Genomic DNA, 14,550 nt, shown 5'->3' on the forward strand with positions numbered 1-14,550 from the left:
CAGGCTGGAACACGACAGGGCCCCCATCGCCTCGCTTCAGATGTTGATCATGCTGACTCATGAGGTTCTTCGCCCATGTCGAGTTGCGGAAAAGAGACAGCCCAGACCGGGTCAAAACAGCGCCCCATTCTTGCCAAGGTGATCGTGCCTTTTTCTTCTTGGTATCTTTTCTCCACAAAACTCCAACTTTGGTGACGGGCATTTCCACGATGCCGACCGAGGTGCCCTGCGGGTTCTCCTGCGCGGCTTCCGACATGAAGGCCTCCGGTCTTGATCGAGAGGAGACGATTTGAATTACGCCGTACTTTGAGAACAGCTTGTAGATATTCTTAGTATCTAGTGTGGCGGTGGTTCCGGTGTAGTTGTAGGGGTCGTCTAATTGCATTACGTCGCGGATCGTGGGGCGGAGGGCGTCGAGTTTGCCTTCGAAAATCAACGTATACGGGTCGAGAGGTTCCTTGGATACCTTCTTGGTCGGGTCGGACATTGGCCCTTTGAGTACAGCGGTTCTCTTGCTCTTCTTAGAGGTAATGTTCTTGAGGTCGACCTCGTCCTCGATGTGAATAAAGGGGGTGTAAACGATGTTGTCGTAGAAGCAGCCCAATACGTCAGCCGAAACGCCTTCACAGGATGAGTTCTTGATGTAATCCGGTCTCTGCATCTTCCGCTTGTTGTTCTTGTTGAAGACGTCGGTGTGAAGGATGATGATGGAAAAGGATATAAAGTACGCTTTGTCTGTATTGTGTTAATAGACTTGAGACGCTGTGCCGGATCGTCATATTTACCTGTGTTAATGTAGATGCCAGGGTTGCATTCGTGGTAGCGATCGGCGAAGCCCTGGAGTACGCGGTCAATCTGCTGCGTCTCCTTTGGTAGCTCAACTTGCATAAGCAGCTTGCGGATGGCCATGTCTATTGGATCACCGAAAAAGGCAAACTTGCGCATATAACTCCGCAATACGGCGAGAAGAAAGGGGTCGTCGGTCTTGCTGAGGTAGCTAGCAACCACACTCTTGTCAAAGTTGTTCGCCTCGATGCGTTCCAGGTATCTACCAGGCGTCTCACCCTCCTCGCGCTCTGGTAGTATAAGGGTTTCACGACTAATGTTCATCGAGTTCTGGTGCGAAGAAAAGGCCGAGTTCCCTAGAAAGCCGTGAGCAGGTGAAGCATGTCTGGGTGAATAGGGCTCGGAGTTCTGACGAAAGCGCGCGCTGAGGCCAAACAAATTGCTGAAACTGCTCCGTCCTGCCGTCGTAGAAGTCGACGTCCTCCCGCTGGGGCCGCCGGGCGGGGTGGGGGAGCCAGCGTCGTCAGAGTGGCCGCCCATTGAGCCCATGGTCGACGAGCGCCCCCGAAGCCCCACACGCGGTTGGCCATTGGCGTTCGGCGACGAGCGAGCGGAACGGGTTGATCGGTACGAGTCGTTGCGAAAGAGAGAGCCTGCACCGGGTGAGGGCAGATTCAAAGCGCCAGCAGCTAGGGCAACTTGCGATGAAGAAGGGACCGGTGGCGTTTGAGTGCCCGGTTCTCCATGCTGGGTGCGACGTGCCGTCAGCGGCGGACTGCCCGTGGGCGAATGCTGGGTAGAGGCAGTACTTCTTGCGCCCGTCGAGGCACGTGGCGTAGCAGGCGCGGTGTCGGGAAACTGCGGGGGCTCGATCTTCATGGGCAATGGGAATAATGATGCACGCTGCTTCCGCCGCCCAAAACCAAAACGCGCCGAGCCAGTCCTTGACGTGTGTGAGGGTCGCGGAGTATGGTCAAAGGAAATGTGTCCGCCGGAGCTTCCATCCGACTTTGAGGATTCCGACTCCCGTGTGGCAGGAGGGGCCAGGGAGCTGGTGCTTTCCGCAGACTCGCGCGACTCGGTAAGCACGTCGGGTCGCTGGCTGCTCGTCGACACCCGCGCACTCTCGTCGTCCAACAGGTTGACCTGACTCCGCCTGAAACTCAGCGGCTTCCGCTTCCTGTCCATGGACTTGCGCAACGTCGACGGCTTCTCGCCCAGTGACGGGTCAAAGGAGCGCCGCCTGAGGGAGAAGTGCTGCATCCTGCTCCTCCTGGGCGTCGGCTTTTCCTCTTCTTCCTGCTCTTCCTGCTCTTCCGGTTCCTCTGGTTCGGAGACGGTGGGTGCGGTGGTGATGATTGCGGGCGCTGTCAGGTATACGTCAGTACGGCACGGCACATATATACACACGGGGTACCGGGATGCATATACATACGCGCAGGATGGTCGGGTACGGCAGGGACAGCAGGGACCGCAGGGACCGGGGGAGCGTCTTCGTCGGCCTGGGCGTGTTCCTTTGCTTTTATAGAGAGCTGCGAGTCCGAGGCATGGCGGAAGCGCATCAAGCTGAAGCGCCTCGTGTTGGGCGTGTGCTGCTGTACGGGCGGAGAGTGGCCATCGTGGCCGGTCGAGGGCCGCGCAACGTCTGATGATGTTGGACGGAAGCCATCCTCGGAGTCAGCAATGCGCGCGGCGTCCAGATTGTCCGTCGACTGAATGAAGCGCGCGTCCTTGTCGGCGCGCTTGAAGAGGCCAGCCGGATCGAGGGTGCTGCGGCGTTTGAGGTCTCGTTCGCTGCGATTTGGGCGGAGTGAGCGCAGAGGCATGTCTGCTCGCGCCGGCTAGCAGCTCACGAAGGCACAAATGGGGTCACGGTGCGGCACATGGCACAGCGGAGAGGAGGGGTAGTGCAGGTATGTAGTCTCTCTAGGATGAGTCGGATGCGGCACGCTTATAAGGCTGAAGGAGTGCTACTAGCATCCGCCGGCGAGGAGAGTGAGATCAGACGGTGCGAGTTGGAGTTGCAGTGGTAGTGCAGTGCAGTGAGTGCAGTGCAGTGCAGGTAGTACAGTAGCAATAGCAGTAGCTCGGATATAGAGAGATGCACACAAGTCGACGTCACTGTGTCTTTTGTCGCGTATATAATACGTATAGGGGGGACACCAGCTGTCGAGCAAGCACTGGCGGGCGCGCATTGGTACACAGCGCCTCAGCGCCCAGCACCTCGGTGGAGAGACGGGGCGGCACCAGCCACAAGTTGCGCCTTACAGTAACTATACAGTACTGACAGTGACAGTGACAGCGTAGACTAGGTTCAATAGGCCCTTCTGCCGTATACAGCAGCTTTTGTATACTAGCATGTCAACCATCTCATGTCATCCAGGTGCGCCTTGCCCAGCAATCCGGCTTCGGCTTCTGCGCCATCCAGTCCAGGGACCATGTCCAGGCAAGCACAAACACACGACCTCACACCTCCTCACTTCCTCGATCTAGCTCTCGCTCTCTCGCTCTTCCGGCCCCCGCCGGTCACGACGACAACAACCAAACAGCATTGCCCTGTACTTCCGCTCCGTCCCGGGTAATCAATTCGCTATGCGCCCGCCAACCTTTGCACTGCTTAGCCTGTTGCTCTTTGGACCCGCCCCGTCAACCGCCGCCCCGCGTGATGCAGGAACACATTCAACCACCCACTCCCAGCTGAGTCCATGGCGCAAACTGTCAGACGCCATAACAACACAGGTCTGGCCACTACCAGGGAGCCCAGAGAGTAAAGAGAGTAAAGACTCGCATGCGACGAGCAATGCGCTAGGCAAGAGACTGGCAGCCGAGTACAGCGACTTCACCGTGCTGCGATTCAATATCAGCACAGCCAAAGATGCCAAGGCGCTCGCAAGTGCAGTAAATGACCTGTTCCTCGATGTGTGGGAGTCCAATGAAGATTGGGCCGATGTATTTCTGTACAAAGACGACGTGCTTCGCCTGCGTAACATCCTTCCCGAGTCGCTACTAAACGCACACCAACCACTCCTTCAAGGCCGTGACCTCGTCCAGGCCATCTTGGACACTTACCCAACCCCCGACAATGACCGCTTCTCGCCGAGCCTCCGAGCCTCCCGCCCGTCACCCAAGGGCCATCCCTTCTTCCAAGACTACCAGCCCCTCTCGGTGATAGATCCGTGGATGCGTCTCATGTCGTCCATGTTCTCCACACACGTCCGCCGTATCACGGTCGGAATCAGTTTCCAGGGCCGCGACATCCCCGCCCTCCGCGTCGGCGTCCACCCTACAAACAAGGAAGAGCCTCTTAAGCCACGAAAAACCATCATCATCACAGGCGGCCTCCATGCTCGCGAGTGGATATCGACAAGCACCGTCAATTTTCTGGCGTGGAGTTTGATTAATGGCTATGGGAAGGACCGCGAGATGACGCGTCTCTTGGAAGAGTTTGACTTTGTCTTTGTTCCCACCTTGAACCCGGATGGCTACGTCTACACGTGGGAAACTGACCGTCTGTGGCGCAAAAACCGCCAGCCAACGGGAGGGCCAAGTTGGGGGTGTCTTGGTGTCGACCTCGACCGCACCTGGTCTTACATGTGGGACAGCGCCTCAGCCAACATCTGCAGTGAATCCTATCCCGGCAAAACACCCTTTGCTGGCGTAGAAGCCGCGCGTTTTGCCGAGTGGACCAAGAACGAGACGGATAAGAATAACGTTGAGATTGTGGGTTTCTTAGATCTGCACTCGTACTCGCAACAGATCCTATATCCCTATAGCTACTCTTGCAACGATGAGCCACCAGCCATTGAGGACCTCGAGGAGCTCGCTCTAGGCCTTGCAAAAGCAATTCGTTTCTCTCGAAAAGGCCAGACATACAAGGTCACATCGGCTTGCGAGGGCAACGTAGCTTTTGCCGGCCAAAAGAAAACCACCCTGCCCCGCATTGAATCGAGTGGGGGCAGCGCCTTGGATTTCTTCTATCACGAGATGAAAGTGAGGTACTCGTACCAAATCAAGCTTCGAGACACGGGCAGCTATGGCTTCCTACTGCCCAAGGAGAACATTATACCGACAGGTGAGGAGATGTTGGATGCACTTTTGTATTTTGGCCGCTTCATGCGTGGCGAAGTAGGTCTGGCCAAGCAGCAGCAGCAAGGCCCAAAGAAAGGAGAAGTCCTTTTACAAAAACTGCGTACGGATGAGGGAGAGGAGAGTGAAATTATTGAGTTGTGAAATTAGTTATAGTCTATTCGCATTCACAAGCTTGACAGACACAGGCCGTTGTAGTTTACACAGATACCATTAGTACGGCGTTGATTGTCGTTTAATCAATAATCACTACTGACGTTGTGTATATTTGCATGTGTGGATGCAGCTGACGAACACGATCGTATTCACTATACCAGATGGATACAGGCGGTGGACATGCTGGGATGTGGGAAAGCGGTTATAACGGCCATGCATATCGTCCCCTTGCACGTGGGCCCCGGCCCGTGCCCTCCTAGTCAAGAGCTCAGATCCCTTCACGTCATTGCTCGAACAATCTGCAGCCGCGCCCGTCACCCATCGTTACCACCCACGCCTACTTTGGCGCCGCCAGCACTCGGCACCCACGACCCATTCACTTGCTTGTGAAGCCGCCTGTCAATTTATCATTGATAGCCGCGTCGCTAGAATTTGACCATCAAGTCGCCATGGCGTCCAGCTCCACTGAAACCACTCCCCTGGTCTCGTCAATGTCAAGCTCCAGCCGAACAATACCGCCCAAGCCTCAGCGTACCGTGACATTTAACCCGACCGTCACGTCTACCAGCCCGAAGCCGCCGGCTAGATCGGTATCGCATGTTGCCTCTTCGTCGGGCCATGCAGCCACCACCCAAGGTGGGCAGCCAATGCTGTCAACATTGAACAGTAAACTGCGCAGACGGAACAGTTCCGGTGCTCCTGCCAGGTTGCCTTCCCTGCCTGCGCCCAAGATTGGTCCGCAGAGAACGACGAGAACAGCGCAGAAACTAAAGCTCCTGCCCGATCCGGCCGCAGATGAAGCCGAGGACGAAGAGAGTGGACGCGACGTGTACGTGCAGTACACCAGGATAAAGGACCCCACGGCGAGAAGAGACGCTGCTCGGCTTGGAAAGGCTGATAGAGAGCGGTTGCCAAGAGTGACGGCATACTGTACGGCCGGATCATACAAGCTCGATGAGATGATGCGCTTCTTAAAAGGCAAGCACAAGACGAGGGGTGCGGTACCCAAGCGCTTTGACGAGTGCATATACTCCCCCTACAACTACGGTTCAACCAAGGGCCCAGAGGATGTCAGTAGCACTGCTGTTCTTGATGGCTTTTCCGATGACCGACCCCGAAGGTTCTCAGACAGCGCCATTGAAGTAGAACACGAGAACGAGAGGAGGAGGCAGGATCTAATTGACCTAAACGACGATGGCGACGCCCCGGACCTTGCAAACGAACAGGCCGTCACCACCAGACGTCCTTCAATAACCCATGCCGACTCGGACCCCACCATGGATGCACCCGACTTCGACACCAGTGTACATACACCCGAAGTTTTCCTCTTCGAATACGGTACTGTTGTCATCTGGGGCATGACTTTGCAAGAGGAGAAGAAGTTCCTCAAGGAGATTGCCAAGTTTGAAGTCGACAAGCTCGGCAAGGACGAGATTGAGACGGAAGAGTTCAACTTCTACTACACACGCGAGTACCAGGCCCGGATATACAACGACTTCATCAGTCTGCGCGACAAGAAGAACTACATGATCAAGCTCGCCATCAGCCATGGCCTTTCCCAAAGTGTCAAGACGTCCCTGTTTGAGGATTTGGTGGATAACACGATTGATGAAACAAAGGACATTCCGGTTGAAATTGCAGCCTCGGGCAAAATCAACCTCAACAAGAAACAGATCAACATGCAGATCGGAGAGCTATTCATCCTACGCATCAGCATTCACTTGCAGGGCTCGGTGCTCGATGCGCCAGAGCTCATGTGGGCAGAGCCGCAGCTGGACCCGGTGTACCAAGCCGTCCGAAGCTATCTGGAGATGGACCAACGAGTCAGCCTCTTGACGGAGAGACTGAACGTTATTGGAGACTTGCTCGCAGTTCTCAAGGATCAACTGACAGTGACACATGTGAGTAGTATGACAGCCTAGACGAGACATTTACTGATTATCCGCAGGGCGAACTGCTCGAATGGATCGTCATCATCTTGATTTTCGCTGAAGTGCTAGTAGCAGCAATCAACATCTTCGTTGACTTGCACGCAGCGGATTGAGTTTTGCCGGTGGTCAGCTGTATATATATCCTTGTGCATGATAGTCATTTCACCGCGTGCAAAAGGGGTCTGGGCAGTTGCATGGCGTTGAGGTTTCGGGCGTTTGTTTTGCTGCATGCGGCGCTGTTTTTCCATGTGCGCAACCTTTAGTTGCGGCAGTGGTGAGGTTACGGAGGTGTGTTGGGAGCAGTGTGCGGTATCCGTAGTGCAGTGACATGGTCAGTGGCGCAAAGTAATATACTGGAATACGATGTGATGGAAAGCCGAGATCCGGCTCATAATGTCGCCTTGTTAAGCTCTTAGCTATGTAACCAAGGCGGAGCTGGCCATCTCCGCCCGCTGAACCCTGTCCGCCCCATCTTTCTACATGCGACCCTTTTGAGCATTTCACCGTATGCTGCCGCCCTCCACCCATATTGAGCCCCAATGAGCCGTCCCAGATGAGTTGGAATCTGCTAGAGCGCTTTATAGAATCCGAGCACTTCAACCAGGATGCAAGTCTCGCGGTAGCATATCTCGCGTGAGTAGCATCTCTCTCCCGAAGCCACGGTTGCCCGCACCGCCGCCGCGCCCTCTGCGGGCCTCCGCATTGCCATGCCTGACTGACGCTTGACCGGACGATAGTCGGTATGCAGACCACGTTGGAATCCACTATGTGCTCTGTTCAAAGTTGCGCCAGTTCGCCTATGAGGAGCTCGAGTTCTTCCTCCCGCAGTACGTCGCCGACCACCTCGATGGACTGAACAGATAGCTTACACAGCCGCGCGCGCAGGCTATGCCACCTCCTTATCAGCATCGACAATGAGTCGATGGCCCTGGAGGAGTTTATCATCGACTTGTGCGAGGAGTCGGTCAACGGGGCGCTGCTGGTGCGTTCCCCCCACGTTTTGCCTCTATTTGTGTACGTGGGAGCTAATCGATCGCCTATAGACCTTTTGGCTGTTCCAGACGTATCTGCACGACCTCGCCAGTGCGCCCAATTCGGTGGCCTTTAAGACATGTCGCCGCATATACAACCGCGTGCAGCGCATCGTCTTTGGCTCGGCTGAGCCGCAACGGCGCGAGAAAATAAAGGAGAACATTCTGCCCGTCACTGTCCTGTCGAGCCTGGTGCTTGCGAGCATAGCCGCCCCGTTTCTGCCAGCCCATGCTGGACCATTGGCCATTGCGCAGGCGCGGAAGCCACGACCCGTCGAGGATATCATCTCGGATAATGTGCAGACGGCCAAGGTGGGGCGGAGCAAGACGGTCACGGGAGCATCGTCGAGAGCGAAGCCAAAGAAGGAGACGCTGCAACATTCAGATCCCGAGGACAGCCGTTCCGTTAGGCCTGTATCGCCCAGGCCCCGCGACCCCAAGGATTTGAGGAAACAGGTGGTGCGTCCGTCGGTCAACCAGCGAACACCGTCCACGCAAAGCAGCAGACCATCACTCTTGTCAATTGCAACCCAGGCTCGTCTCAGCTCGTCCTCACTACCCGACTTCCGAGACGAATCGTCGACTCCTCTTCCCACACCCCCCGCAACTGCTGGATTAGGACCGGGCCCGCTTCACCATGGCTCACGCAAGCATCCGTCGCTACCTCCGAGACCCCTGACGCCAACTGCATTGTCCCGCGCTCAAAAGATACGTCTATTGCGTTCCAACTACTTCCGGAACGAGACACAGTTTCTCAGCGCTCTCGAGGACATCTCGAACCGCCTGGTTGTCGTGCCCAAACCCGCGCGACTGAGCGCTTTGAGGGCCGAACTAGCACTAATAGCTCAGGACTTACCCGCTGAAGTCGACATACCCCTGCTGTCACCCCCAACATTAAAGGACGGCATTCCTTCGCAGAGCCAGCATCATCGGATCGTACGGATAAACCCCGCCGAAGCAACGAGTCTCAACAGCGCCGAGCGAGTACCCTACTTGCTCATGGTTGAGGTCCTGGAAGAGGATTTCGACTTTGATCCTGATACGGAACAGAACCAGCAATTGCTCGAGAAGCTGATGCTAGAAAAGGGCACCTCAAGACGGCGTCTATTCGACATAACTCATGCTGAATACCTTGCCTTTGACCGGACCCCACCCAACGGATTAGACAGCGTCTTTGAGCCTGCTACTGGAGATCTCGGTAGTCCCGAGCTCATCAAAGATGCAGACGACGACATAGTCTCTGGGTTAGCACGGGTGGCATTGCCCAGCGCCGCCGCCACTGGAAAGAACTCGGTAGCTAGATCTTCAAGTGGAGCTAATACGTTTTCATCCTTGGCCAGTTTATCGACACCACGAACATCCGACTCACAAATCAGCAGATCAAACAGCCCTGTTCCGAGTAGAAGAATGACGGTTCCAGCAAACATGGCCAAAACTAACAACGCCCCTGACCAGCCAGACTTTTCAGCACTTGCAACTCACATGCGCACAGCTGCTCAAATGCTCGCCCAGCTCGAAGCAAGCGGCGCAAAACGGCCCAAGACTGAAGTAGCTGCGATCAAAGCCAAGATCATTGCAAGCATGCAGATGTTGGAAGAGCAAAACTTTATGAGCGAAGACCAGGGCCCTACCTTTGACACGATAATGGCAGAAGCTGATCCAGTGGCAATGCCGGGTGAGTCGGAAGAACTTGAGGACGGTTTGGTGGTCGCAACCAACGCTAGTGCAGGCGCCGCTCGCATGGAAAACGACCTCAAGACGGGTGGTATGCGGAGAAAGGGCGATCGAGATGACCCTAGTGCAGCGACATTTGGAGAAGAATGGAGCGCAAAGCGAGAGCGTATACGGCGGTCTTCACCATACGGCCATATGAAGAACTGGGACTTGATCAGTGTCATTGTCAAGACGGGAGCAGACTTGCGTCAAGAGGCCTTTGCTTGCCAGCTTATCCAGGTCTGTTCGAAGATATGGGAGGAAGCCAACATTCCAGTATGGACGAAGCGTATGCGCATTCTTGTCACTGGCGAATCCTGTGGGCTCATCGAAACCATTACCAACGGCGTCTCGCTCCACTCCTTAAAACGAAGCTTAACCCTCGCCAGCATAGCAGCTGGTACCAACCCTCGCAAGCGAATCGCGACTTTGAAGGACCACTGGCTCAAGACTTTTGGAGAACCAGACTCGGAAGCCTATATCGCTGGTGTAGCTGCCTTTGGTCGTTCCCTAGCTGCCTACAGCATGATATGTTACGTTTTGCAGCTCAAAGACCGTCACAATGGAAACCTGCTCATCGACAACGTGGGCCATATCATCCACATCGATTTCGGTTTCATGCTCTCCAACTCTCCAGGCTCCATGGGCTTTGAAGCTGCGCCATTCAAGCTCACACAAGATTACGTCGACGTCCTTGGTGGCGTAACATCGCCCGCGTTCGAAGAGTTCAAGACTCTGTGCAAGAAGGCGTTCCAAGCACTGCGGAAGGATGCCGAACGGTTGATTATGCTGGTTGATCTTATGAGCAAGCAGAGTAGCATGCCGTGTTTCGCTGCCGGTGCGGCTAGTGTGACGAATGCTCTCAGAGCAAGACTCATGTTGCATTTGTCTAGGGAGGAGGCAGAGGGGTTTGTGGAGGAACTTGTTGCTAAGAGTGTGGGGAGTTATTATACCCGACTGTAAGTTTGTCCCGACGTGGTTGAGCTTCGTAGATGGATATGCTAACATGATGGCAGTTACGATACTTTCCAGTACCGCACTCAAGGCATATACTAGCTGTTTTCGCTTTTGCTTTGCGTTTGGTGTACTACCTTTTCTCCTTCCCTCCTTTCTTCCTTGTTTCGTTGTTCATTTTTTTGCGCGTGTGTAGAGTTCGGAATCGACGTGGGACCGAAACACGCGGCTTTGCATTTTCTGGAGTATTATCTGTACACTGGAGATGGGGAGAAATAGGCGGACAATCCTTTGTGGTTAGAAGAAAAACTTTACATATATAGATGAAGAAGGGAGAAGATGTTGAAGAAGAAGAATTTTAGCATTTGAGTTTGTGCAATGGAAAAGGGACGTCGCCGCTTTACTTGTATACAGTATTTTCTACCACAACTACGTATCCTATACCTCTATTCTCTTTCCCAGCCTTCCTTGACCCTCATTCTCTCCCCAACCCCTTCAACCTTATTACTTCCCACCATTTCCCCTACTTTCATAATAACCTTCCCCACACCACTATCATGCATGTTCGGTCCACCCATTTCTCCTGTTTTGTTACCGTATCCCGCGCCGCCTGTGGATCCGCTGCCCATGGGTGTGGCGTTTGAATATGGGGCTGTGTCGGAGTGGGAGCCGAAGCGGAATTCCGATGTGTCTGTTGAAGGGGTGGAGCTTGTGCGCTTGTTTCCTGGTGGTGTTAACGAGAGGGCAAGGAGGGGGGCGGGGGTGGATGGGATGGGTATGGGGAGGGAGGAGGGAAAGGAAGGAAGGGGGAGAAAAGTACCAAAACCAGCACCACCTGTTATACCACTTCCATGTTTTTCATGTGGGTTGTGATATGCCGTGTTTGAATCTATCAAGCCGAGGCGCGTGGTGGTGTGTTGGTGGGATAGGTCTTCTGGGGATGTCGAGGTTGCCGTGCGGTTGCCGTAGCCTGCCATTTTCTTGTTTGACTGTGAGTGTGGTGTGTGTTAGGGGATTTGATGTGTATGGATTATGAAGAGGTGTGAGATGCAAAGATAGAGATAAGACTTGTATTCTTAAATTACTGTTGTGCCATAAAGACGCCCCTGGTTAACATATATAGCTGCATGTATCTTACTCTCTCTCTCTCTGCCGTGCGTGCTGGGACGGCATGAGAGGAGGATTTCATAAGCCTTATGAGGTCACTTTGCTGGGGGAGGGGCGTAGATCATGGGTTGGGGAAGTCATCTAGGGTTTTTGGTCTTGGGGCCAAGATATGCCTGCATGCTTGGTATATTCTTATAAATACGCTAAGTCTGGTATATGTGGATCGGGGGGAGAGATAGTGGCTAAAAATAGTAGATGTCCTGGTTCAACTTTCCCAACACCAAGTACGAGATCTTCCTCGGAGTAATACTGATCGTAGTTTTTGGTCCAAGAGACGCGCTTCCTCCTCCCCTCAGTATTAAGGCGTGTCGCGAAAACAGAACAGCCTGGACGGTTTCGAAAGTAGTAACGGCACACACACTTCATTGGATCGATTCCTAGTACAGATTGGCTGAGGCGAAAGATAAAGCTGGTTGATGTAAAGGGCAGTTTGTGCTGCTGATCTAGATAACGATAGGGATTCCTGCAGGCTATCGTCTCTTTACTGGCTCCTCTTATTCCCGCCAAGATCTGGGGTATCCCACGCTGTTCAAAAGTTCCGTGTGAGAAGGGCTTCCAGGCCCGCTGCGCCAAGACCATGTTAACGCCACGCAATGCAATGATGATCGGAGGTTGAATAGAACAATGACCTCATCGGATGTATTTGGACTGTCGCGTGGTGTTAGTCAGCAATAGTAGATTGTGAATGTATGATTGCTTACCATGAACTTCTTGTGAAAGTCGGACCGGAGCATGTCGTTGATGAACTCCTTTTTCTTGTTGCGGTCCTCTGTGCCTCGTGCTTGGTTCTTAAACACCACGTCATCGTCCCATCGTCGCTTCATGGTAAAATCCTTGGCGTTGAGTAGAGGGTTACCTCGCGCGACGTCGATTTCGCGTTGTTCCTGCTCTTCGGCGGTGCGCTCGGCTTCCTCCTTGGCTTTGGCTGCTGCGCGCTCCATTTTGATCCTATCGAGTTCGCGCTGGAGGGCGGCGGATTCATCTTCTTCGTCTTCGTCACTAGGTGAATGTTAGCAGAGTACCTATTAATAAACACATAACGTAGACGTACCTATCATCGCTGTTCTCACTATCACTCCCACTGCTGCTGTCGTCTGCATCCACTTCTCTAAACTTCTCTAACATTTCTATGCGCCGCCGTTTCTGTGCCGCTTCATCTTCTTCGCCTTCCTCTGCCCCTGAAACGGCCTCAATCTGACGCTTGTGCGCGTTTCCAGACTCTGCTGCTGCTTCCGGTTCCACATATGTGCCGTTCTTCTTCGCAATGTGACGCGCCTCGGCTTCCAAGAGTTCGGCGCGAAGATCGCGATGGTAGTTGTCAGCATCTCCGCCTTGCCCTGGCTGTCGATGCTTAAGTGTGGTATGCGCCGGAAGTAGTCGCTGATGGTAGGCGGGTCCGCGCTGGGCTTCTTTGCCGCGTGCGGGATCGAACGTGGGTCTATGGGCTGTCGTCATTGTGTCTTGGGTATGTTGAGCGCTTCAAGATTATTTGGGTTTCAGTTTCGGAAGTCTTGCGCGTGGTGGATGTTATTTGTAGTTGGGATGTAAAGATCTGGCCATGAAAGCTGGTCCAGGTGAAATCGCGCCAAGGGTCGGCGTTCACTTTTCCCCGCGCCGCATTTTCCATGGTTGTCTTGCAATCAACAATTCTCAAACAACACAGCACTTTGATTGCAGAGAGGCAGTATGCCTCGAGAAGCTGAGATATCGCTCAATGAGCGCGAGTTCATAAAGCAGGCACTGCAAGAACAGATACGAATTGATCGACGCGCTTTCGACGCCTTCCGCCCGCTCGAGCTCACTTTCGGCGACGAGTATGGCGTCGCAGATGTTCAGCTGGGAAAGACGAGGTATGTAATATGCTGTCATGATGAACGTGTAGGCTGACAGGTCTCAGAGTGATTGCGCGCATATCAGTAGACGTGACGACACCACTACCCGAGCGCAAGTTCGATGGCATATTTCAAATCGTCACAGAGTTCTCCCCAATGGCGTCGCCAGCATTTGAAGTCGGCCGGTATGTTTTAGAGGGGGGGTCCTTTGTGGTGTCATGTCTGACAGGTGCTAGTCCTACTGATGCCGAAGTCATTCTCTCGCGCATACTGGAGAAAGCCATTCGTCGCTCAAACGCACTCGACACCGAATCACTATGCATTATTGCCGGCTCGAAATGCTTCGCCCTCCGCGCCGACGTCCACATCATAGACCACGACGGTGGGCTGATTGACGCATCATGCATAGCTGTCATGGCTGCACTCCAGCACTTCCGAAGACCCGATGTAGTAGTCGAAGGCGAAAAGGCAACTATCCTTAGCGTACGCGATCGCGAACCAATACCGTTGTCCATCTTGCACCAGCCGCTCTGCGTAACCTTTTCATACTTTGAGGACGAGATATTCTTGATAGACGCCAATTTGGCTGAAGAACAGGTCAGGCAAGGAGAAGTAATTCTTACCATGAACAAGCATGGCGAGTTGTGCCAAATCGCAAAGTATGGGGGTGCTACCATCAACCCGCTGGCTCTGCTGAATTGTACAAACGTTGCGTTGGAAAAGGTCAAGGAGATGAGCGCCTTCATCCAGAAGAGGCTTGAAGAAGACGCCAAACAAAGAGACGCCGGAGGTCTCATGGCAGAGCTCAGCGCAGAGAATGCCAGATGAGGTGTCGTATGAGCTATCACCACCTTACAAAGACAGATGTGGTCTGACCAGCCACTCAGCGAGGGT

General features: G+C 54.0%; 7 protein-coding genes across 7 annotated transcripts; 4 read left to right on the forward strand and 3 right to left on the reverse strand.

Annotated features, from left to right (window-relative positions):
* Nucleotides 1-432: 432 nt before the first annotated feature.
* PtrM4_125740 (uncharacterized protein) lies at nt 433-2,612 on the reverse strand (the record flags this gene model as incomplete). Its single annotated transcript, XM_066108725.1, has 2 exons — nt 433-2,153; nt 2,222-2,612. The coding sequence occupies 2 exons, from the start codon at nt 2,610-2,612 to the stop codon at nt 433-435; spliced, it is 2,112 nt and encodes a 703-aa protein (XP_065960717.1).
* Nucleotides 2,613-3,378: 766 nt separating this feature from the next.
* PtrM4_125750 (carboxypeptidase) lies at nt 3,379-5,016 on the forward strand (the record flags this gene model as incomplete). The annotated part of the gene is made up of 1 exon (XM_001939660.2): nt 3,379-5,016. The coding sequence occupies one exon, from the start codon at nt 3,379-3,381 to the stop codon at nt 5,014-5,016; it is 1,638 nt and encodes a 545-aa protein (XP_001939695.1).
* A 461-nt stretch (nt 5,017-5,477) lies between these two features.
* On the forward strand, nt 5,478-7,072 carry PtrM4_125760 (uncharacterized protein; the record flags this gene model as incomplete). The annotated part of the gene is made up of 2 exons (XM_001939661.1): nt 5,478-6,929; nt 6,977-7,072. 2 exons carry the CDS (start codon nt 5,478-5,480, stop codon nt 7,070-7,072), a joined length of 1,548 nt encoding a protein of 515 aa, XP_001939696.1.
* An 809-nt stretch (nt 7,073-7,881) lies between these two features.
* Nucleotides 7,882-10,759, forward strand: PtrM4_125770 (TEL1, Phosphatidylinositol kinase and protein kinase PI-3 kinase family; the record flags this gene model as incomplete). Its single annotated transcript, XM_066108726.1, has 3 exons — nt 7,882-7,941; nt 8,003-10,662; nt 10,720-10,759. 3 exons carry the CDS (start codon nt 7,882-7,884, stop codon nt 10,757-10,759), a joined length of 2,760 nt encoding a protein of 919 aa, XP_065960718.1.
* Nucleotides 10,760-11,103: 344 nt separating this feature from the next.
* On the reverse strand, nt 11,104-11,634 carry PtrM4_125780 (uncharacterized protein; the record flags this gene model as incomplete). The annotated part of the gene is made up of 2 exons (XM_066108727.1): nt 11,104-11,381; nt 11,478-11,634. 2 exons carry the CDS (start codon nt 11,632-11,634, stop codon nt 11,104-11,106), a joined length of 435 nt encoding a protein of 144 aa, XP_065960719.1.
* Nucleotides 11,635-12,454: 820 nt separating this feature from the next.
* PtrM4_125790 (pre-splicing factor cwc15) lies at nt 12,455-13,279 on the reverse strand (the record flags this gene model as incomplete). Its single annotated transcript, XM_001939663.1, has 3 exons — nt 12,455-12,472; nt 12,526-12,823; nt 12,876-13,279. 3 exons carry the CDS (start codon nt 13,277-13,279, stop codon nt 12,455-12,457), a joined length of 720 nt encoding a protein of 239 aa, XP_001939698.1.
* A 231-nt stretch (nt 13,280-13,510) lies between these two features.
* Nucleotides 13,511-14,484, forward strand: PtrM4_125800 (RNase PH-related exoribonuclease; the record flags this gene model as incomplete). Its single annotated transcript, XM_001939664.2, has 3 exons — nt 13,511-13,674; nt 13,722-13,841; nt 13,893-14,484. The coding sequence occupies 3 exons, from the start codon at nt 13,511-13,513 to the stop codon at nt 14,482-14,484; spliced, it is 876 nt and encodes a 291-aa protein (XP_001939699.1).
* Nucleotides 14,485-14,550: the final 66 nt, after the last annotated feature.

Source organism: Pyrenophora tritici-repentis, chromosome 7 (genome assembly GCF_003171515.1).
Source record: "Pyrenophora tritici-repentis strain M4 chromosome 7, whole genome shotgun sequence".
Taxonomy (NCBI): Eukaryota; Fungi; Ascomycota; class Dothideomycetes; order Pleosporales; family Pleosporaceae; genus Pyrenophora; species Pyrenophora tritici-repentis.